Raw genomic sequence first — 25,755 nt, 5'->3', positions numbered from 1 at the left:
TAGATTTCGGGGGGGATACAGGGGGCACGTACCCCTCAAGATTTAGAACGTGCTTTGTCCCCACTAATAAAAACATGATTTACACCAAATTAAAGACATTTACATCATAAATTGATGCATAAAAAAGGTACAAATTGGCACATAAAAAAATCACCAGAATGGAGGAAGCTTTAATTCTGGGTCCAGACCTTTGAATCCGCCCACTCAAATGAGTGCAATTCTGGTGTTGCAGCATTATATGAAAAAGCACGGTCTCAGTTAAAATTTAAAAAATCTACCAATGAGGGCAGCGGAGGACTAACAATTAACCAACGTTAAATAGTGTCGCTAAGTGTCATTGTCAGGCTACCAAGTAGACCAGACGTCGCTATCTAGGCCGTTCTTAAAGCGCATTTATACTCCTTTGACATGTGAAAATAGATATGTCCGTTTCACACGTTGTAAACGTCACTGTCCTCATACTTCCATGTGCCTATCATGATGACATATGTACAGCCAATAGATGGAACTAGATCCCAAAATTTTCACACAACAAAAAACGAAGCGACGATGGAGGAGCTGATAATACAGTATAAAGAAGACAGTGTTTTAGACGGCGGAGATATGTTTGGCCATTATGTACATCGTGACGAAGAGTTCTTCTCACCATTGTCACAATATTTTATTATATATTGCCGATTTGTTCCGTCTCCCCATTATTTAAATTTTTTGTCCGTCTCCTACGGTTGTATATCACTGCCACATTTCATCCGTATCCGCAAGCTTTTCAGGCTCCGTCATCCCAGTCTCTAATGCTGAGCATAAATGAGCCTTTAGCCGGCATGTCTTCTTAATATCACCTAATATCATAGTTTGTTTTACTTTAAAAGCCATGGCAGTTTTCCTAGATGACAAATAATTGCCCACATGGAGACTGATGTTCAGAATAAACCTGAACGAAGTTCATCAGTTCTTGGTCTGATCAGTGTCCCCTAACTTGTGTTTGTATGGGCCACGTGGTCGTGATTACTTAAATGCCACACATGCATTAAAATTTAGCTCTGATAACTGTCAAATGCCATGCAGACTCCACCTACTGTGCACAACAGTCGTATGAAAGCATTTTCTATTTTTCAGTGATTCCACACATGGATCAAGCATATTTACAGATTCAGTCATCTAACAAACTGGAGATAGGACACAGAAAAAATAAAAAAGACCATGCAGGACAAACTATATATTGTATTGACTGTATTGACATACAGACATATATACATAAATCAGTCTACAGTCTATGGTGCCGACCCACAGTTGGCTTAAAATGACATTCGGGTGGATATGTGGGTCTCTTGTGATTGGTTAGGGAATACCAAATCTCCCTCCGTGACTAAAATCAGTGGATGCAATGTAAGACTGAAGACTGAAGCTGGCAAGGAAATTAATTGCTCAAAATTTTCTTGCAGAGGACCCCCAAAGCCCCCCATTTCATATGTGTCCCTCCCAATACGAAAACAAAACCTACACTGCTGAACTTGGCTGTTTATAGGCTGATTCAGATTTTTTTGTTAGTTTGTTTTGGTTGATGCGTATTTAAAAATTTAAAATTTCCCTGTCTTTCCTTCTCTCCACCAGAACTGTATTTCTCAACATGCCGAAATGGAAAAATAAGGTAAAAATTTTCTTAGTGGGAGCTGGGTTGTGCTGGGAGATTTTGAACTCATGACCTCAGTATTGATTTCTAAAATTATGGGGTGTGGAGCCACTGTCTCATGGCAGGAGGAACAAAACACCATCCTTTTGTGCACAAAGATTCCTTGCAGCCAGGGCCAGTACGACTGAAATGGATTAAACCCAGATTTGCTCGATGGTGGTCAACACACTGAGTTTTAAATACGAGTGACGTGTGTGTTGCCCCTCGCCTGAGGCTGTGAGGACCATAAAATCTTATCTTTCCCTGCGTCAATAGAGAAATACTGATTGTATGAGACAGAAAAAGAGAAATGTGAGACAACAGGCCTATTTGCATTGTATGAGTCAACGTGTCAGTGTGAAAAGAACAATCCGTCCCTACTCTTTTGCTTTTTTTTTTTTTTTAGTTTTTCCTCCTCTAGCTTGCCACGCACAAATATAGGATCTATTTTTAGCAAGATCAGTTAGAGACACACACAAACACATGAGACCCCCTACCTTTCTCCTTCTTTCTCTCTCCAGTCCGTCATCAATGGGAGCCCAGCTGATGCCAAACTCATTCACTGCACACAGAGCGAAGGCCTGGCCAGGTCAAGTTACTGAAGTGGCACTACAGCAGGCAATTTTTCTCTCTTTACCCAAAGTGTCTGAATGTATGGCAGACAAATCAGCGCTGTGCTCCGGCCTGCACCTCCTGCGTGGTGGGTGAAAAGGAAAAAAGACACAAATTTGCACCCTCTGCCCACACAGCAGCTTGAGGAATTGAGAAAACAACAAAACGCATGAGGATGCTCTTACTGTAAAAAAAAAGTTTGTTGAGGTCAGTTGAGCACAAAATCTTGACTCCTCTCATGCTACCAAAGGCTTGAACCAATTGTTGTCACCTGTTGACACACCTTTCAGTGTTGTCTGGAGTATCTGTGCTGCGTTCAAAGACCTACATGGTGGCCAGCAGCAACACTTTCCACACTTTGCTGATTGAAAAAATCCTGCCAAACATCATAGAGTAATGTAATGTAACACTCTCTTGTAGAGAAGCGTCTTTCCTTTGATTATGTGTCACAGCTGACAACAAGGAGGCATGTTTTGATATTTCCTTCTGTCTGTCTGTCGATCACACAGCCAACCAGCATGTTATGCTAATTGGACACATGCACTGGAAGCTCTGTTGTGCTGCCCCTGGTTTGTGTTTGATTATGTATTCATTGTATCTGGTCTGTTTATGATGCAATGACAGAGAAGCCAAAGCCAAATTTCTATCTGTTTCTCTTTAATTTTCTCCTTTATTGAGTGAGTCTTGTTTTAGAAGAAGCTTATTTGAATGAACCTAAAGAGCTTAATTATATCTGTTCCAGGTGAGTGCAGAGAGAACAATGTGTAGTGTTGTAATTTGTTTTAATTTGGAGTGAATTATACAGATTTTTTAGCCTTGGTACCACATCGTAATGCAGATAAATCTACTCTTGTACAGTGCACGAGTTGAGGATCATTCAGCCATGCAAACAACTGCGAGCAACTTTTCATTTATAAAGGATCTGTTCACTGCCAGGTGAAGTTCCCCACAAGAAAATCAAATCAAAACAAATATCGACACTTTTGGTGTTGAGATTATGAATGACAAACTTAAGGGTATGATTTTAAAGAAGAAGTTTAAAGAACTCCATCACACGTTGTTGTCTCCTGCAGGTAAAGGTGGACAGGTGCTTCATTTATTCTCTCAGCAGTTGTCCCAGCAGCAAAATGTGCTTTCACTTGATGCTGCCGCTCTCATCTGTTATGTTTTTTGTGACCATTTTTCATCCTTTCAGAAATCAACTTAATGTATTTTGCAGAATAAATGCCAAAGATAATTTTTCTTGACTATTATGCCCACCTAAGGTTCTGGTGTAAGGAGCTCTGTAATATGACAAGATGCCACATGACTGTTTTTCAAATAAACAGCAAACTGTCTTCTACAGCCAGATTCTCTCGCCCTGATTTTAAATGGTGTTAAAAATAAAATAAAAACACTTGGGTGATGCTTAAAAATGTATGATATACATAAGATTTTTTAAAATTTATCACTAAAAATCAGATCAACTCAAAACAAGGTACAACAAACTCATCATGGTAGTTTAGGAAATCCTGAAGGTTTGCTGCCACCAAGTGGACAGCAAACCTTATTACACAATTAGGATCTAATTGTCAGAGTGAATTGGACAAAGAAATTGTTGGGATTTTGTAAACATATTTTAAAAGAAGACATTAAAGAAATATCACTTGTGCTAAATGCAATAATGTTTTGGGGTTTTTTTAAAGAAAGAACTGGATGGCCAAAAGTATGTAATTGTCATCATATGTGTAATGTTTTGGTGACCACTTACTTTGAATATTACTTATTATATCCACTCATAGGAGTTCTTCTTATAGTGTTCTTATACTTTGATACTGTTTAATACTAGATGATACTTATTTTTTAGTATTCTGTTTTAATGCCTTTATATCTGTATTGTTATTGTTTTAAATTGCTGCATTTCCTGTACGAACAACAAATTTACCATTAGGTGATACTACTGTAAATTGTTCTATTACAATATTACAGTCTCTGAATTGTAATTAGTTACATTACTTTTGTGATATTTTTGAGTTTCTTTCACCGAAATAACCACAGAAAAATGACTAGGCATTCTAAAATGCTAATATGTAGTTTATTGCAGCTCAATACACATTGAGTGTAGGCCCCTAAGGCGACTAAAAACGTAATCTAATAGGCACAGTGAAGGCTCACGGCGCAATACAATAAGTACCAATCACCATCAGAATCACAAAAGCAAAGTTTGGTAAATTATGACAGAGATACTGTAAATATTTCCAATCTCGGCCTATTCATATCATATGACACAATACAGCTAGAGCCTACTATAATGTAACCTATAGCCTTATGACAAGACGCACAATCTCTTTTTCTTTTATTTATTAATTTATAGTGGAAAACGTGGAGTGGAAACGGAATACTGCTATTATTACACTTTTAACAATTTTAAACATATAAATGTTTATTGGTTAACAGGTGAAACGTAAATAAGGCTACATTTACTCAAGTACTGTACTTAAGTATAAGGTGACATGAAATTTCCAGTTTTGCTGTCAATGTATCATTAAATTACCCAATGTTATTATCTAAGAGATAAAAAAGGACATTTCAGTTTAATCAATGGTGTGTTACACTTATAAACATATGTTAAATTATTATTTATTAAACTATCCAGAATTATATAAGAATGAAAAGTTCCATCTTAAACAAACGTCAGGTAAATTTAAGCACATTGTGCTGATAATAGGCTAACCTCTCCTGACTGCAGGACTCTGACTTGAACTTCTGATGAGTGCTATTAAGTGTTTTATTTTGGAAATTTTTTTTTGAGTAGGCCTTCTTCTTCTATAGCTGCCATCAGCCTGCCAACATTTCCAGTTAGAGAAAAGGTGAAAATAAGGCAATGAGCCCGTGGCCCCAGGCCCCCAAATTACTACATCTGCCCCTGGTAATAATAATTAGATTTCAGCGCAAGCAGCTGGATGAGATACAGAGCGATTAATCCTGGTGTTTCTAAATAATTCGCCTGATGAATAATAAGTCTGACTAAATCTTAAACTAAAACAAAATAGTCTGTATAAGTCTAAAAAAAAGTCACTTTCCACAGCTGAATATTTGGCTGTTGATTTATTCACTCTTTGGTGCTGTGTCTGTCTCACTGTGCCGCTGTTGACCATCAGTTTGATCCTTGATAATAAACGTCGCTCGGTTGTCAAACACTCAGCTGTATTCAACAGTCAAAGTCATTCACAGCATTACACGATTGTCCAAAACCTTTGCTGTCACAACGTTTTAGCGTGAGATTTGCCCGGGCAGCTTGCAAGCGTGCGAGCTTCCAACCCTGGATAAAGTCACAGTTCACTAACTTTATATAACTTAGTTTTAGTTGACTTATATGTAAACAAATACATCTCTTATCTACTCTATACTGACATGTTGAAACTGGAAAGTTATACCGGCCTCCCTGGCATCTGTGGTCCCTTTATAAAGCAATTAGGCGCTGCACAGCCGACGACCATAGCTGCTGTGTCCAGATATCTATTAGCCTATAAACAATGTCCAGGTAAGACTCTACTAAGGTGGCCCAGGGATCTATACTGTATATGAACCTGTTTCTATGGCAACGTTAGCTTACCTCCTCATTGCTGGCGTTGACTGGGATTTTGTTGACAAATTTTCTGAAAGCCGTAGACAGACGCTGCATATCTTCAACAACACAGTCTGCCACGAGTGTCTTCACTTTCCGGGGTGCAAGCAGCACGGCAGACCGAGAGAAACTTTATTTCTGTTGTTTTGTCCGGCCCGCGCGCTCGTCCTCCACACTCTCGGTTCGGTTAGCTTAGCATTAGCATGATACCTGTCCAGGTGTTTCTTCATGTTACTAGTGCTATTTCTCGGTGTAGAGAGTTCCCTCGGTGTCGCACATAGATTGCGCTTTACTAATATGTTTTTATCCTTTTCTCGGACGAACTGAAAATAATGTAGGTGTATGTCCATTTCGCAAATGAGTAATCCTCTCCGCAGTCACCTCAACCATGAAACTTGCAGCAACAGGAAATACTCTTAATGGCGGGATTGTTTCCGGTGCTAGAATGTCTCGCGATGTTGGTAAATTAAAAAAAAAACAAAAACAAAACAAACACTTAATTTTGGGTTAAAATGCGTTGTAGCGCGTGTTACTGAGATTGCAACAGGTATGAAATTACCGAAATTTTATTAGTCATGCGTTATTTTTCTGCGTTACAGCAAAAAGTAATGCATTACTGTGACGGCGTTACTTTTGTAATGCGTTACTCCCAACACTGTTTATATGTATGCCTGTCTGTTGTCTGTCTGTGGACAGATTTTTGTCAATTTATGCCCCAGACCCTGATTTGGTTTAAGTCGCAGATGGCTGTATCCCAGCTTGAGTGACACCGTGTGCAGACGTGTAGATATCAGGGGGATGCAGGTCACACTTCAATAACTAAAACATGTGCAACTGTCCTCCACAAAAAAATGGAAGTAGCAGACTTTTTTTTAACAACATTTAAGCCATTTACACTGTAAATTGGTGCAGAAACAGCACAGATTGGTGCATAAAAAACACTGAGATGCAGGAAATGATGTGTTTGATGCTGGAATTTTCTAGTAAAATCCCTTGTTTCATAAGTGACCCCCACCAAAATGAAGTGAAACAAACCTATGCCCTTTTTGTTGCAAAATGGTCTCTAGTTTATTATTTTTTAAATAAATGAAAAAACACTTGACTCTCGACTTTATTTACAATGAAAACACTTTATTTCATCATGTTGTATCATTTCATTGAAAATAAACAGACCAGTAAAAAGAAAACGATACAGTTTGAAATCCATATCATACTCCTCGTGATACACACCTTCAGTTTGAAACCAGCATGGATATTGATTGAATGGCTTTTTATTTAAAGAGTCCTTCCTGTAAATCATGAGGATGTTGTCATTCATTATTACACATTCTATTCAATGTTTACAGTAAATAGTAAAACACAAAAAACCACAAGTCTACAGTAGAGTCTTGCCATACTGACATGGCGCGCGATTAGGCTAAACTATCAAAGCGTCACTTGCATGCACGGGTTATTGTCTACACAGCCGGGATGAAAAGAGAGCGTTACAGGACATCAAAAGCACTGAGAGGAAAACCGAAAAATTCTTCTCTAAGACTGTGCAACTCTGCTCAATAACAACAGTCTATGTTAAAAGCTTTGCATTACACATTGTTACAGAGGTTGTCCTTCATTGTGTGCTCCTAGGACATATAAAATAGCCAGCTATTAGAAAGCACATGGCACATATAACAGCTAAGAACTCTTGAAGTGATATAAGAGCAATAATATCATGATAATAATAATACAGTAATAGGTGCAGACTCCCCTCTTTGTCTCTTTCCAATCTGATGTATTTTACATACAATTACATTTGTATGATGAACTAACTGTACATGGCACTTCAATAACACTATTTAACTCATGTGGATGATTTGGAATAAATAAGAGTAGAAAATAAATAAAGTTTTTGCTCATTCTCAAACAGAGTGTCCAGGTTTGAATCTAACAGTTTTTAGTATTTTTGTGCTGTTGATGTACACACGCGCACGCACACACCTGCACGCACACGCACACACACACACACACACACACACACACACACACACACACACACACACACACACACACACACACACAGACATATCCAAACATACACAAACACACAGGAATAAGGTGACAGTGGGCATTATTATTATTTTAGATTTTGGAGTATTTATGCTTGTTTCTCTGAACTTGGTGAGAATTATTTTACGCTATGAAGGGGGTAAACATGATTATAAATTTTGAATTATTCCTGCAGCGCAAAGTATTCAGCTACTTTCATCTTCCATCTTCCTCTCCTATCTCACACCCCCTTTTTTTTGCTCTCAGCAACCCATCAATTAATCCAACCTCTCTGTGAGAACGAGGCAAAATTAAATCTAGAATCAGCGTTTGTCTCCTCCTGTCTACGTTAGACATGAAAAATGATATGGTAGCTCGCAGCTGTGATCCATCCCGTCTGCTTGTCTCCAGAGCACTGAGTTATCAATAAGCAATGAGCAAGCTGATCATTAAGGATACTCTGAGGATGGACTTGAAGAAATCTGGCCTGTACAAAGAAATGAAATGCCAGCAGACCAACAAGACCAAGCTAGATGTTTCATAATTTTAAATGACGGGAGGGTGCCATGCTCTTAAAAATATGTTTTTTTAAAAATTCTGGTGAGTCCCGTGATGTGTTTGTTTCACCCCTTGCACCAACGGGCCGCGGATTTCAGACATGGTTACCCTGGGAAACAAGTCAGCAGCTCTCTTGTTGGTCCTTTCCTAAATGCAGGTTTTGTTGAGGTCAACTTTCACAGGCAGCGGCCCCGCCTCCTGGCTCTCCTCTGATTGTTTCATGGCGACGGCGATGACAGGACTCAGGTGGTACGGGTTGACTTTGTGGGCATTATCCAGAAACTCTTTATCTCCGTTGATGCTCAGCTGAAAAGAGATAAAGAGGGATTACAGCAAGAAAGTGAGAGTTTACCCACCTTGTCTTGACTTTCGCACTCAGCCAAGTATGCTGAGTCACCACACAGCTCCAGGCAGAGAACCCTTAAATTTGTGAGTGATATCGAAGCTTATGAAGTCACTGCTTCCCTCCCATGTGCATGTGAGTACTTCATGGGCACTTCATGGGTTATAGGCACTTTTCTGTGTGTGTACCTGCGTCTTGATGTGCTGCTCTGGTGCGGTGACGAGGCTGGCACAGCTGAGCCACAGCATGACCATGATGGACAGGAAGAGACAGGCCGCCAAAATCCACCGTGGAAGGCCTGAACGTCTGCAGAACGGATGAGTCGGACACGCAAAGAAGAAGACAAGAGTCAGGGGTGAAGAGGGCTTGAAACACAGGAAAAACTAAACACAAGGACATCAACAAATATAACAGGTCTGAATGTAAATTAATGTACATGAAAAATACATCCTGGAGCAGTTTTTGCATTTTGTTATGCAAATCCTTTTTAAAATTCCCTTACCAAGTATACAGTATATAGCCTCTGTGTTTGAGATCTTTTATTGTGTTTTTCCTACCACACACACAGCTGTTTCCTTAATCCTTTAAAACAAACACAGTAAATTGGTTTGTCTTCTGTCATAAACATGGACAGCAATGAGCAGCTTAACAAGATATGGGCCAAAAATTAGCAGGAAATTAATAAAAAAAAAATTTAAAAAAGGAACAGAAAACACACAAAAAAAAACAGGACAATGACCTGAAAATAAGCACACACAAAAAAATCACAAACAAGAAAATGACCAAAAAAAACATGAAAAAAAGGAAAAAATATATGTATACATTTTCTGTAACATTTCTTTAAATGTATGGTTGCAATAATTAGATAAATAGTTTTCTGGACATTTTCTCTAGAATTTACACATTTTCTCTTTTTTTAACTAATTGAGGTCATTTTCTTGTCACCTTTTACTAATTTCTTGCAATTTGCAGGACATTTCTTGCCAAAATGCTCATGTTTTTGAAAGAAATCAAACAGGGTTTGAGGGTTCAGGGGTTTAATAGCTTGTGAAAGGTATCTCAACACAGCACAAGAAAACTGATTTGATCCAGGTTTTTAAGGGGTCTAGTATGTAGGATTTAGTGGCATCTAGTGGTGAAGTTGCAGATTGCAACCAACTGAAACTTTTCTGTGCCAATCCTCTGGAGGGGCTGTGTAGGAAATGCTAATGTCCCCATTTAGAGCCAGTGTTTGGTTTGTCCTATCTGGGCTACTGTAGAAACAACATAGTGATTCCGAAGAGGACCCGCTCCATATGTTGATAAAAACGGCTTATTCTGAGGTAAAGAAAATGAAACAATTCTTAGTTTAAGGGGATTATACACTGAAGAAAACATATGAAAATCATATTCAATTTCTGTCTATATATGCCTAACAATAAATGCTTCACACTGGACCTTTAATGTCACTCTGGGAAACACTGAGTTTGGTTTGATCACAGGATCACAAACTATTGTACTGACAGTATGCAGACTCCCTCAGGTGGTTAGCGGAGGAATATCTGAGATGCTTTTTTAAAAAATGAAACACATTAAAAGTATTATGATCAAAATACTACAAAATTTTGAATCAAAATACTAAAACTCTCAAATGTTTTGCTTTTCCTGTGATATTATTGTTTCAGTATCTGCCTGCCACACAGTCACATTCACAACATAGCGCATAGGTCCATGATTAGTTAATAAATTATTTTAAATAGAATTTTATGGTTCAAAAACACCGTAACTGTGGCTCTAACGATTGTGCAGAGACGTGCAGATCAGGTGGAGAATATATAAGTAGCCCTTTTGAAATTGAAGTGGACAACAGTGAACAGAGCACAGATGCTTGTGGACTTTCCACAGCACCTGCTAGCAGCAAATGATGAAAACAGTAAGGAGAAATGACTAAAATTACCTCAATAAATAATCTTATTAGGATTTAACCTGCCTCCTGTGTGTACTGTAGCTGAATAGGGTAGGCCTGTGCTGCTGTATTTTAATGTTGGTCATTGCAGAAGTACCTGAAGAGCCTAATTCTGAGGGTGTATGCTGTGTGAAAAGTTTGAGAACAATTGAGTGAGTGTCGTAAAAGATTATGTATTTTATACTATTAAATTATGTAAATATTGAGTAATTGTTTGAATATATGATTCATCCGTGGTCATGTTTGGGTACTTTCTGAGGCCTCAGAGTCCTTCATTCTCTGCATGCAGGTATGTGAGGAGGCTCCATGGTGTCTGAATGTTACCATACTGCAAGTAGATGTTTAGACTGCAGTGACAGACACACCTGTGTGACGTGTGAAATGTGTCCTTTAAGGCTGAATTATGCTTCTGTTACTTTAGGTTTTTGGGATGTCTCTGTCCATCTACATGTGTTGTACCAAAAGCTCCTGATCAGATTATTCAAGTCAGAACAACTGAAGCTCACAGAGTTTATTTCATTACTCATCAAGTTTATTTAATTATTAATTGAGTTTGTTATTACTCACTCTTACAAACTAGTTTACTTTATCATTCTTTAAAGTGAAGACTGATTTTCGCAGTTAGAGAATCCATCAGTTCATCTTAATCCATCATGTATCGCTTTGTCTTTGTCAAAGTTAGAATATTATAACTCTGTATTACAGCTGAATGTGTAGACAGATTTGAAAAGCATATTGCAAAATAATATCAAAAGTCTGACAATATTAAAATCAGATATTTCTGATGCATTAGCTATTAGCTATCTCAAGTAGGTTTCAAGTCTCTGCAAGTTGATTTTCATGCTGAAAACAGATCTCAGACTTGGACACACAGTAATATAAAGTACATTTAAGTTCTATCATTTATATCTTTAAATCTGAGCAGGGTAACTCACCTTGACATGCAGCCGAGGAAGTCGTGCTCAGCGGTGGGGTCGTCTGTGTGCTGGACAGGGTGCTTCCCTTTGCCTCCTGCTTTGGATGCTCCCCTCTCACCATGTCCCCTCACACCTGACAAACAAGTCATTGAAACAAAAACAAAAAAAGATTTAAATTGGATGCCCATGCAGAAATATTGTAGCAGCAAAGCCTGAGAAATGTGTGCATGTCCGGCTTGTCTGTGTTTATGTTCTCACCATGGGGTCTCTGGGTGTGGGAATGGACCTGAGGCCAGGGTTTATCCGCCACGCTAGATCGAGGAGCCTGCAGCTCGGGCAGAGAGTACTCCATCTCTGGCTGGCTCTGAGGAGAAAAAACAACAACACAGACACTCAGCCATCGTGGCAGCAATTATCCCACAGTAATCCACCAGCACGACTCAGGGTCTGTTTAACACAGTGAGGTCAGACCTCAGAGGAGATCCAACTAAGAATAACTGGCTGCGAAAAACACCTCAGGGGATGAATTAACTATGAGACAAGAGGAAAGGCAAGATTTACTTTTTACATTCCCAAATGTACACAACTGAACACAACAGAAATCAATAAATGAATATTTAGATATTTACTTTCATGTCTTTACTGTAACTACAGAGCTACCGCCTGAGGCAACTAGCCTACCTTAGCATAAAGATTGGAAGCAGAGGGCAAAATGTATGCCAGAAACACACTGTCTGCCTGAGCCATGCCTGAGCATTGCCAAACCTGTTGTTTTTTCCTTTTTCAGTGCCCGTGTTAACAAGTCAGAGCAGCCACACTGTCTGCGTGAGCAGCACTGCCCAGGCGAGGTCTCAGTAGCTTGTCAGCCGCGGCACATATAGAGAAAAAATGGCTTGCCAATTTTTATCCCGTGCCATGGCCGGTTGTCAGAAAAAAGACAGTAAAAATGGCAAATTCTGTCAACAGAATTCCATCAGTTGTTGACACAAGGCATTTTATTGGGAAACATTTGCAGGACCATGTTGATGACAATGCAGGAGCTTGCATGACTTCATAAATGAGTGGAATCTGTGCTTATTAATGTGGAAATACAGTGTACAAATACACGCGTGCTTAGTTATTTTAATTTTTTTTGGCACTTAAGTTTTGTTAGCACTTTATAGTTGCTATTGCAGTATTAACTGTTGGAGGAACAATTTCTTTATTAAAGTTTGGAACCTTTCTTTCATATTTTATGTGGCGTCACTCTGTTGTGTTGTGTTATGTTGTGTCTATTTGTCTTTTAAAATAAACAACAAATAGGAATGTTGTACACTGCAATGTTAGTAATTAAAATAGGTATAGGTAGTGGAGACAAAAATGGTAAATTAAAGCTATTCCAACGCATGTGCCCCCGGCTGCACTCGTTCTTCATGCCAACTCTGCATAAGTCAGTGCCAGACTTGAGCCACACCGAAAAAAAAACCATCTTGATAAAGCGACCGGTCCAAATCAGTACCAATATGAATGCTTCATTTTTATTTTGTTTTTTTTACTCCTAAAGTGGCGGAGAAAATTGAAAGGAGGTGGCAAGTGGGCGTGACGTATTGCTAACTGTGGTGAAGCACTTGCTTCGCATCTAGCAATGAGGCTCAACCCGCAGTGTTCTGAGATATTAACAACTTACAGAAACATAGCTTGCAACAGTCCACCTTCCACCTTCTCTTCCCTCTCTCTATTACTCTTTCTCTTACATGCACACATGCGAATCGGTGCTAAGTCTTACTAAAGTTGACTCAGGTGCGGGTCGCTCAGTGTCAAAGCTTTGAGTTTTTGCAGGTAAGTTCATTTTGACCCTTTGTTATTATGCACCTTTCTAGCCTTTATGCTAAGCTCGGATAATCGCTTACCTGGCTCAAGCTTCATATTTAGCTTTAAACATGAACTGGTAGATCGATAGATCAATATCTCGCTGATTGTTTGACATATTTTACCAGCTGATAGTCACCTAATGTTACATTAATATTTATATTAAAAATGGACAAGTCGTTTCTAAAGTATTTCCACTTGATACTTAGTTGAACTTTGCCCACTTCAAATAAGCTGAAACCCCAAATGCTCATTTTGTTTGCTCTGCTCCACAAGAAAGGTCAGAGGTCAAGATTAACTAACATCTACAGCCCTGGAGCTGGAACGGAGTTAGAGTTTTTCTCAGCCTGCGGCATGATTGATCATGGTGAGGCGACCAAGTTATACTGAAAAAAACTGGAAAAAAAGCATTTTCAAAGCTGAACTGAGGGGATCTGGTGTAAAAGGTGCATCAGTTTTCATGATTTTTTTTAATCTTTTATTTTTTTACTTGATCACCATCTGACTCTTCTGTTAAGTGACAGAAATGTTCCCAAATCACTCTGAACACGTTTTTGTAGTAATTTTTAACACTGATACTTGCTGCATAACTAAGGCAGTCTTGAAACAAATGATTCCCATCTTTTTTTCTTGTCTGCTCAATATGTCTGGGTGTCTGGGTATTTCTCATCCACACAAACCAGTTTAGTAAAACCTCTTGAACTGGGACAACACTTCTGAAAAACGGCTTTCAAAACAACTGCTACACACATAAATAAGCACATACGCAGAGCCTGCTGTCAGTATTTGCACTGTTGTGTGTTTCATTATGTGCACAGTGTTTCTGTTTCCCCCTGGAGAACTCATTAAAAAAGGATTTTGGTTCCCCACTGCTGACCCTCCCTCTGCTTGTAACAATACTATTGCTGGCCTCAGCAACAACACACACACACACATTCAGGGCAGTACAGTACATCCCACTGCAGCAGCATCAACCTCCCAGTATTTATCGATTCTGACACTAAGTGGATCAATGAACTTTGAAACCTCTTGCTGTGTCTTACACTATAATGTGAAACCAGCTGAATTTATTCACAGTTTCATTCATTCTCATTACTTTATTTTAGAAAAGATTGATCTGTTTTCTACCAAACGATTTCAATCCAGAATAACAAAACAACGCCGTAGTCGACCGTGGAGACACGGCTGGTTAGTCTGCTTCCATAAAACACTTACAATCCTTCAAATCTCTTTTGTTGAAAAAGTTATTTCACAACCCGGTTTATTACCCCTCGCAAGCAACATTTTGTGACAGAGTGCATTGAAACCAGATGCAGCGGCGGTGTGAAGGTTTGGGGAGACGTGAGGGGGCTGATTCTGATTGGCTGCAGACTGACGAGATCTAACCATCAGAGCGAACGGAGCCTGATCTGCATCTGCCACGCATTATGAGAGAGGGAATGCGAAGGTGCTCTGGCATACAGGAGGGAGGGAAGAAAGAAAGAAAGAAAGAAAGAAAAAGAAAGAAAAAGAAAGAAAGAAAGAAAGAAAGAAAGAAAGAAAGAAAGAAAGAAAGAAAGAAGGGATTGAGTGTTAAGAAACGTGTAAAGCATAAACAGAGATTCAGGCTGAGGAGAGACAATTTGACTCAGTCTGATTTCTTATATTTTAGTGATTTTGGGACCGGATACAATCTGTTCATCTGTTCATCAATCTGTTTGGGTTTACAAATAAATATAAACATGAACTTTGACTCTAAATCTAAATTACAAAAACAGCCTCTTACATATTAAATGTCCTTCCATACAGAGAGGTTCTGGAAGTGTAACTGAGGCCTCAGCTGTGCTTTGTTAGATGCAAATTCAGAATCAAACAAAGAAACCTTGGGGAAATATTTAGAGTAAATTGGACCTTAAATTGGATTTGTGGTGCTGAAATGAAGGCCTTTAATGTGGAATCTGAACTTTGATTACAGTGCCCCCATGTGGTCAATTAAGACTTTTTATATTTTCATTCGGCGTTGAATAACAGGAAACAGGAAATGTATAAAAAGGGGTTTTCGCACATCAGACTTAAGGACAAGCACTTTGGGTTTTAAAGACAATTCTGCTGATACTCTGCATTTCTATATTCTCAATAAATCTTATGAAAAGACCAAAACCAATAATAAATCAATCATCCAACAAGATTTAAGTATCAAAATCCTGAAACAGTTTCTTTCTCTGCTCCATAGAACTCCACTGTTAATTAAAGCTGGTGTAAGCAGTTTAATTTTGGCTTCATTCGACAAAAATCCTACCATAAACTGAAGTATACTGTAATGCAAATGGTCTGTGAGAAATCTAGATTTCTGCTCCTCGTCTTGGCTGTTTTCAGGCTCTAAAAAAATCTAGGCTGTGACGGAAGACTTTGGCCAATCACAGGTAATTTCAGGGAGTAGGCGTTCCTATTGGTGTGTCCTACATGTCACTCCCTGCTGCCACAGACCACCTGCTGGTAAGAGGAACAGGCAGAAGCTCCGGAGACAGACCCCCCAGTCAGTGGCCACAGCAACCCGAATCCAGCCAGCACGAACCCCAGCTCCAGGGGACTTGGCCCCGACTCCCTGCTGGCATTACACAGGTTAGACCCGGTGCTGCCGCTGGCCACAAGCCCACTGTTATACTCAGCATTAGGAGGTTTGTTCTGGCCAAGTTCAAGCTGCACAGCTACTGACCAAAGCTGTGCCTCCGAGCTGCCGCCTGCTCTCTGTGACTGCTATTCCCACATATATAAACTACAATATTTGCATGTAATATAACATGCAATCATAAATTCTATTTATTAATTTTTATGTCTATTATTATCATTATATGTTATGCTATTATTGTTGCTGTGCATTTTCTACCCCTCTCTCCCTCCCTCTCTTGCTCTCATTGATGTAATTTTGACATCAACTGATATTTTAATGTTCTTTATTCTCTATTGCACAGCTGTCTGTCCTGACAGAGATCCCTCCTCAGTCGTTCTTCCTGAGGTTTCTACCATTTTTCTTTTCCCCATTAAAAGGGGACAAGGATTTTTTTAGGGAAGGTTTTACTTGGTTTTCGCTTTAGGGGTCAAAGGACAGAGCGATGTCGAACACAGCGATGTCGAGCGATGTTAAGTCCTCTGAGGCAAATTGTGATGTGCAATAATGGGCTTTATAAATCCAACTGAATTGAACTGAATTGAATTGAATTGAATTGAATTGAATTGAATTGAATTGAATTGAATTGCTCTCCTGCAGCAAAGTAGTCCACAACTAATGGGAGCGAGGCGGGGGGACATGGGGTGTCCAGCTTGCTAATTTTTGTCTCATTTGTGGTCTAATAAACAGAGAGAGAAAGAGCAGGGCGAGGAGTGGCTAACCAGTTTCTCGCAGCATGAGACACTACATTGAAATAACATTAAATAAATAAATCACCGTATGCTCATGGTCGGCGGTGGGAGAGGCTTAGGACAGAGATTTTCTCCTGACTCAAGCTTTAAGTTGAACATGAGCTCTGTTATTTATCATGAGCAAGTCCTACATATGCACCTTCCTGTCACCATAAATGCTCACTCAAACACCAAATATGTATTCAGCTGGTTGAAAATAGTCCCCAACAAATGCACTATTTATTTCCCTTTGACTAACGTTAACTAAAAACTACAATGCCCAGCTCTTTTCAGGATATTCCTGAGCCTTACTTAAAAATGAAAAACTGTAATTGTGACCCATTTTTAAGAGTTTATGTCTTCAGTATTCACTAATAGGCTTGGGGCTGAGAGCAACAGACAGGGTAAGTAGGTCAAACATGGACCACAATAGCATAAATCATGAATGTGCTTCACATACTGCATGTAATGTTCATGTTAAAGTCCCCTTCAGTGTATTGTGTCTGGATGAGTAAAGAAAGCTGAGAAAGTACACTGACTTTTCCAGTGCAGCATCATAAGTCAAAGCCACGCTTCCTTCAAACAATGTTATTCCTCTTTCTGTTCTGCTCAGCGTTTTTGTTTCTTTAAATTCGTTCGGGCAGAATGACTAATGCAATTGTCAAGAAGAAACGGGGTAGGGACTGCTCTCTTTGTATTCAGCCTTATGCCGAGTTCAATTTGTTCTGCAGGCCAGCTTGCTAACAGAACCACAGCTCAGTCGGAGGAAGTGTTTAATCGACTCAGTTTTGTCCCAAACACTCTCACCCTGTCACACAATCACAGGCTGATATGTCAAAATAACAAGAGGGTGGTGAGACTGGAATGACTGAGGTAAAGGGCTGTGTTTCACCAGTATTTCCTCAAAATTATAAGTTGACTTAATTTTTTTCCTTCACTATGAGACAAACCACAGCTGTGACCTAAAAGTGACTCACTCCACCCTTATAATCTGTGCTAATTGCTGCCACTGTTTGTTTTTACAATGCACACAACTAGTTATTCTCACAACTTGAGGTCACACATGAAGATGGATGTATGAAGACAGTCAGCCCATTGCAGACAATCCACATAATTCATATGGCAGGCAGCATTGGATGGTTTCTCCCCCTCTGCTGTCCCTCAATTTAGCTGGACTTTTTCTGTTGTTTCAACACTCGGAGAGTCAATCTGTCAGCTTGGTGGCGGTTTGCCAGCTGCCCACTAAACACAGGCCTGATAGTCTTCTTACAGCCCCGTGGAGCCTGGCTTCCCCTCGCCGCTGCAGCCTGCATGTCACTTCCATAAAGAGCAAACATCCATCACAACGTCCGAGAGAAATGTGGGTAATTTCATGTTCTGTGGCTTCTGCCATCTCCATATGAGGTGGTGCCTTAGAGCCCAGTCTGCACACAGCTTCTTATACCTAATAGTGAATTTTGGCACATAAAAGACTCCTCTGTTACACAGTAGCCCTTCTGTATGGGTTATGCTGCATAAATACTGTCATTTCCCATGAAGCCCTTTAATTATGGAGCTAAAAATGCCATCAAAGTCACAAACGGGAAAACCCCCGACAGAGATGCAGGTTTCTGACCAGTTTTCGGAGGATATGGCTGAGGCGTCTGGTGGTTAGACAGACCAAATCTTATTATAGCTTTAATGTATAGGTGGTTTACTATTGACCTTAGCAATACGTTTGTCTAGACTTCTGCCAAGGTGGCAAAAACCTCTGAATTTGCTATTTCAATAATAGTAAATGTGAAGAAAAATGTTTAATCTGGATCCGGATCTGCATGAAAATATACACAAATTGACAGATAATGACTGGATACATGTGGCATATTTTTTTTAAGGAACAGTTTGCAAGATTTAGGGGGATTTAGCAGTGAGGATTATTGATTGCAACCAGCTGAAATTTTTCCTCTCCAAAGCAAACAGACCCGGTGATTAAAACCAGTAAAAAAAAAGTCTAAATACAGCAGTGTAATGCTGCAAATCAGTGTTTCTGCTGTGCTGTTTGGCACGTTGCTGCCCAACACCTGCTAATGTGAGCTCACTTTATTTCTGATTCAGATGTTCAGGAGGTTTTTACCAAGAGCCAAATTATCTGCAGAGGTCTCTTTCTCTCCAAAACCAGTAAAAAGACCGAATAAAGCAGTGTCACTTTAAAATCAGGGTTTCTCCTATGCTATCTGGCATGTTGCTCACTTATTTTCTCTGATAACTTAAAATCCAGAAATTCATGAGATTTTTATCAGGAGCCAAACTATCTGCAGAGGTCTGTTCCTCTAAAAAACAAACAGAGCTGTTGATTTAAGGAAATCATTATGAACAGAGAATATGGAAGCTCCATTCGCTCCATCTTTTCAAAATACAGAAATAACTCCCGCATATTTATTTGTCACAACCAGAACTTTATTCTTTTAGTGCAGTCCACTCTCTTCTAAATCTTACAGTGAGTTTCCGTCCTGAGGCGAGTTAGCCCTGACGTTTATCAAATATGCATGGCGCTGAAGGTAGTGACATAATTTAAAAGGACATTTATAAACAATTAAAGTGCTGAAAAAATAGTTTGCAGCTCTCTGGATTCAGCCACCTTGTCCCCATCCCGCTGTGTGCCCTTGCTCACTCAACCTTCACAGATGCACCGACTCTAAAATGGGCTGTGAGTTGTTTTGGCAGTGACCCAAGCTCCACGGCACAGTATAGCTTAGAGGATATATTTCACTATCGTAACGGGAAGCAGAGGTTAGCTCAACTCATAATCTATAAAGGTCTACTTGCTTGCTTTTAACCTCCAGCTAAAAACACGCGACATGAAAAAGCTTTGTAGATATTAATCTTATAATTTTCCACCATCATGACTCAGTGGGCCGTATTATAATGTGCATTTGTCTGTGTCTCTGGCAGCCGAGCACCTAAAGATCCCCCTCTGTTGTCAGTGCAGATATTTCAGAATAATGAGGGAAAATTTCGCAGCTCTACGGCTTAAATTAAAACCGTGTTGAATATTTGCAACAACATAATTTGGTCTTAGACTTTAAAAATATACACAAATTTACACCACTGCTGTGTTACCTGTTGTATTCTGTTTTTCTCTTTGCATTTGTTCACTGATAAGATCTGGTATGAAATGTGTTTGAGGGACTTTCCATGGGTATGAAAAAAAAATTCAAAATATGATCTCTTTCTTTTGTCCAACCGATTTCTCCTGGACATAACTGAACTCAGTTTAACATCAATATGAGATTTTTACCATTTTCTCATCCTTCCTTAATTCACCCCTTGAAAAATAGCTTTTCTCACATCTCAGTTGGATCCAAATTTTAAATCCTTAAAATCCTTTTTTTTCCTTACTCACTGAACTCATCTTTATTTGTCTAAAATAATCTGCTCTTGAGATAACAGTAAGATCAAAAAATGGGGTTTTTTTTGACTTGCTTATTAATTAGATGTCAACATTTCAGGATTATGGCTTAGTGATCAAATTCAAGGCTCAACTCTGTATTTTATCTGCTCTCTGATCTGTCTCACTTCTGTCTATATCTTAGTCTGTGAACTCCTGGTGATGTATTCTTGCTCATTATGCAGCACTGTAAAGGCAAAGAACACTAGTATGCCTATTTTCTTGAATTTTTGGGGATCAAGTTATGATCAATGTCAGTGGAAGTTCTTTATTTTTCTTTTAATAATAATAATAACTTAGATTTATATTGCACTTTTCAAGAAACCCAAGGACCCTTTACACAACGAACTAAAAATGTAACACAAACGAGCAAACAAACAAATTAAACAGAGGTACAAAGATGAGCGATATGATATATCAGTTCTATGGACAACAATACTCTATTTGCTGAAATCACAAAGTCTGCCACAATACAATATAATTCAATTCAATTGAGGGGCCTGTGATAAATAAGAAACAGTATCAGTACATATCCACATTTTCTTTTTATTGGCTGATTTTAATTATCTGCTTTATGATACCAATATAACCACCAGAAATAAGAAAACCCATCATGTCAAAGTATTTGAGCAGTTTTGGGAGCTGGGTTTAGCCTAAAACTCCATCAGGTTACCAAGAGAGCAGAACACATGAACTTACAGCAGAATAAACCTTTAACCGTGTGTCTATGTTACCACCTTTCCAACAGATTATCTCTGGTTCTTGAACCTTTCTGTTCAGGTTTCTTGGTGCAATCGAGTGAACCATCCCACATTTCCACCAGTTTCACATGGACCCATTGTAATTAAAGATGTGTCATCATAAGGCGCTGCACAACGCACAACAGAAGTAAACATTAGGAGCAAAATTGGGAATTACAGTAATTACCTGCAAACTTTTGTACTGTTATTATAGATATTTGTTATGACTAACAAAAACAAGCATGAACCAACTATTTTTAAGACCACTGCATGCTCTTTTTTGTCTGAAGATTTCCAACTTGACTTCTCTTGACTCTCATTGTTGCTTTCTCCATCCTCTCTTTTCAGCCATAAGACATGCCCACTCAAGTTTTCCCACCGCTTACGGCCAGGGTTACGGGGTTTTAAATGTTTTTTTTTCAAATATTAATTGTAACAGAAAACATGACTTTTCGGTGATGTTAATGCAAGAGGCATTCGGTACATTTTGCAATGTCTGAAAAAAAGATTGATGAAATTCCCACCTCTAATGTCTAAGCATTTTTAAGACATCGTAATGCTAATTAAGATCTTGTGTTTACATTAACCATACACTGAAATTTTATACACTACACAGCATTCATTATTATTGGATACTTTTGGATAGTTTTTATCTTACCTGTGGATAATTACAGATGTGCTTTTATGTTATGTATGGCTGTGGTTAGCTGTGAATGAACCACTGTAACAAAAGTTATTTCCTGTGAAGGATTAATAAAGTACCTATCTATCTATCTATCTATCTATCTATCTATCTATCTATCTATCTATCTATCTATCTATTAATGGATTCATTGCCTTTTAAGGCTTTTTAAGGATCAGCAGGAACTCTGCCATTGATGTCATCACGGTTCGCACTTCAGGTCAAGAAAAACCTATTTTTTGGTTCCATCTGCAACTTTACAGGTTTTGAGCCAACTTATCTTTGGTAGAAATGCTCTAAACAGTTAAAAATTAGGTGCAGGAACCATAAGGTTGAATGGGTCTTACCTGAAAAACCACCACTTTGCCATCATCAGCCTGCAGGTAGAAGGTCCAGGTGGAGGAGATGAAGCTCTGGGCAGAGCTGACGATGTCGTTGCACCAGCTGGACACGGCCTCCATCACAGAGGGGACCTTAGGGCGGAGAGTCATGGCCCTGAGCTGCAGAGGTGAGAGCACAAGAAGCATTGGCCAAGTGTTTATGTGCTTCAGTTTACTGTATGTGCACACTAGTGTTTCTGTCTCAAGTCACTTTGGCTCTCATTTTCAGTGTTTGTGTGTTCGGCCATTGACTGCAGAGCCGCCTTTCCTCACCTTCCTCCTCTTGATCTCAGGTTCAGAGGGTTGGCTGGCACAGCCGGTGCAGCAGGCTTCCTGCTCCAGCAGCTTAATATATGCCTCCTGGCAGGCTGGAGAGAGAGGGAGAGAGATAGTTGTGAAACATGAAAGAAGAAGCGAAAAACAAAGAGAAGAAGGGGGGGTTGCAAAAAGAGAAAGAAGAAGCACAAAAGAGAGTGGGCATGGAGCACGACAGTCGGTTGGGTGGAAGATGAGAAGAAATGAAAGAGGTACAGGCTGTTTATGTGGGAAGATAAAGATGCAAAGGGAGATGTATCTGTTGGCCCCCGCGGAGACGTTTCATTCCACAGTACCGTGATTGAAACAGGGGGCAACCGGGCATCTGCTGTCTGGACAGCAAATCATATCATTGATTTCCAATATAGCAGTTCAAACACGGCGAAATAGCCTCAAACACCCAGAAAATACCCACTGAGTCTGCCAGCTTTTAGGAAACAGTGTGATATTTAGCAAGCTGTTGTGATTAGGTAAAAAAGAGCTTTGCCTGGGCAAAAGGACTCAGTTCTTCAGGGTTTTCATACAAAATCCAAGTGGAAATTGCTCAAATAAGAGGTTGAACCTTCACCAAATAGATCTAAGATCAAATAAATGACACTGACTAAATATAAATTTTATTTTTAAGAAGATTTGGATTCCGCCTTCTGCTAATTAAACTTTGGCAATGGCCTGCTCAGCAAGACCAGCAAAAGTATCCAAACAGACAACTGGACAGACAGACCGACACACTGACTCACCTCCCTGACACTCCTCCCTGCTGGTATTGAAGCCGGCGTTGCCATTGACGAACTGGCAGATGGAGTAGAGGCGACAGCCGCGGTGACAGGCGTTCATTATGGAGTCCTATCAGCCAAGCAGAGAGAAGAGAGGGAGATGCAAAATTAGAGATGTCTCCTGCACTTCTTGGATAAACTCAAGATCCCCTTGTTAGAAAATAAGACGTGTTGATGAGTTATGGCATCTCTTAATGACACGGTGCAGCTGTAGTATTATAGCCTGTCATAAACAGTCAATAAGATGGAAAACCGGTGATAATGAGCCAGTTGCTTAAAACTTGTGCAGGAAAATGAGGTGGTGAGAGAGGAAGATGCACATTATTGTACTTCCTCTTTTCAAAATGCCTTCATTCTCGGCTTGGATTGGGGAAACGGCGCCCTCTAGTGACCTTTTCGGGAACAGGCCAGACAAAGAGATTCCCTGACCGCGACCATGAACGGTTTATTACAGCCTTGTGCTTGTCATCATCCTCACTGCGTGTCCCTGTTTATTCACAGAGGGGTGTTTGTCACAAACCATGAAGCGGCGTCTTATAGTTTGGAGGAGACTGCTTTCAAGATACCTGTAGTTACAGATGACCCTAAACTCGACATATTCTCAATAACAATCTTTGAAGCAGGTGATCCGCTTTGCAGCTCTGCTCCCGCTGCCCTGCAGGATGCCTGAACCACACCTGAAGGAAGCAGAGGAGGAGAAGGAGGAGGAGGAGGAGGTGGGAGGAAAAACATCCGACACTAAAAATCAAGCCTCTAAACTCTTGAGATTCGCAGCAATCATCTACAGTCCTGCTTGAGTCCAGTGTGGCCTCGTCCAAGCAGGAAGATGAGCTGCGTGAACTGTCAATAAAGGATAATTATTTCATGCTCCAAAATAGTCTCACTGATCCTCCACAGCCTGCGCTACAGCGCGCCTATAGCTGCCCCCTGGCCGATCTCTTAATTGCGGATTAATCAGTTATTGGCGCAGTTTATTGCTAGAGCATCCCGAGACGCGCTGAATGCAGTTCACTTCTTGGACGAGTCCGTAAGGTGCAGAAGAAAATGAGCTGCATCCATCTTTCGGCCTAATTGCGCGCCGTAGCATCCAAGAGGATGCAGCGAAAAATCGGAGCGAGCGTGTCATTACGCACAGACATAAACACACTTATTTTACATTTCTGATGCAAAGATATAGTTTTTTCTCGATGCATGATATATTTTGTTAGTCAGTATATTAGTGCAGGCGGTGAAATGTCCGACAACATGCTGTATGTGTCAGCTCGCTGCTGATAATGCGCTTTCTGCAGAGACAGCCTACGCTACAGCACACAGGAATAACTTACTTTAGCAGGGCTTTTGTTTTTGATGGTGAGCTGGCATTGCTTTTTGCAGTAATTGATGTCGCCCAGTTGGTTGTCAAACAGATCCGAGGACGCCGCCGCGAGCCCGGCGAGGAGCACGGAGAGCAGGGCCGAGAAGCCGCGCATGTTGCCGCCGAGCCGGAGCATCTGAAAGCCTGGAGAGGAGGAGCGGAGAGTCGAGCCTCGAGCAGCACTGAGCTCCCTTTGTGGCGGCGCTGCTGGTGCGGATGCTGCTGCTGCTGCCTCAGCCCGGGTCCTTGTCTGCTCCGCTGATCTGCCTCTGCTCGTGGCGTCACGCGCATCATCATCATCATCATCACGCACAAGCCAAACACACACATAACCCGCAGAGCTGCCTTCACTGCAGTGCACAATGTGGCGGTGATGACATTAATAAAAATGTGTCAGATAGTTGAAAAGAGGAGCAGGCTGCGGGGGACAGATGTCCCGCACTCAGGAGACAGATGGACCGTTTGTTGAAGTATTGACAGTTCATATATAATCAGGGTCACACAATCATGAGTTGAATATGCAGAATCTGCTGGAACACATGTGGGCCACATCACATATTATTTATTTTTTCACTGTTTCACTGTCTGTTTGATCATTTATGTAACTTTACAAAATAATAGTGTGATAATTAAACGTGATGACTGTCATTATTTATTTTGAGAACCTTGAAGGAATATTATATGGCACATAGCCTACTGTATAATAGTCCTAGATCCTGAAGAGAAAAGCAGTGATAGGCGACAGCAGTGTAAAACAGGGAAGAGTGGCATTTTTGACATTTTTGTATCGACATAAAATAACCTTCTTACTCACAGACTACTAATTTTAATAAATGCACAAGAGAGTATTTTCACAAAATTATGCTCTCCAGGACAGTAGGGACACCTTGTTCTGGGCAATAAATAATAATAACAATTTAACTAATTTAAATAATTGAAAACAATTGAAGTCTAAGTTCGAATACCTTGTGTATGATGTCACTTGTTCACATATTTCTTAAAGAGAAACTAAAAGCATTTGTAATATTATTATTTTCATAAGTTACACTGTAAAATCAAACAAGTTGATCTTACTTAAAATAATCTTGAAGACAGATAGCCTTGAAAAATGTAACTAAATATGACTTTGAGTTGTACTTTATGTTTACTTTATATTTAAGTGTTAAGTATACTTAACATTTA

General features: G+C 39.8%; 1 protein-coding gene across 1 annotated transcript; it reads right to left on the bottom strand.

Annotated features, from left to right (window-relative positions):
* Window positions 1-7,963: 7,963 nt before the first annotated feature.
* Window positions 7,964-24,887, bottom strand: tmem59l (transmembrane protein 59-like). Its single transcript, XM_042483888.1, has 8 exons — window positions 24,545-24,887; window positions 23,184-23,289; window positions 22,405-22,499; window positions 22,099-22,251; window positions 11,935-12,040; window positions 11,695-11,809; window positions 9,003-9,120; window positions 7,964-8,777 (listed from the first exon to the last, which is right to left on the bottom strand). Exons 1-8 carry the CDS (start codon window positions 24,707-24,709, stop codon window positions 8,619-8,621), a joined length of 1,017 nt encoding a protein of 338 aa, XP_042339822.1. The 5' UTR covers window positions 24,710-24,887; the 3' UTR covers window positions 7,964-8,618.
* Between the last annotated feature and the right edge of the window lie 868 nt (window positions 24,888-25,755).

The sequence above is a fragment of the Plectropomus leopardus genome, chromosome 3, assembly GCF_008729295.1.
Source record: "Plectropomus leopardus isolate mb chromosome 3, YSFRI_Pleo_2.0, whole genome shotgun sequence".
In the NCBI taxonomy this organism is placed as follows: domain Eukaryota; kingdom Metazoa; phylum Chordata; class Actinopteri; order Perciformes; family Serranidae; genus Plectropomus; species Plectropomus leopardus.
The sequence above is the reverse complement of the archived record's forward strand: the minus strand, read 5'-3'. Positions and strand labels throughout refer to the sequence as shown.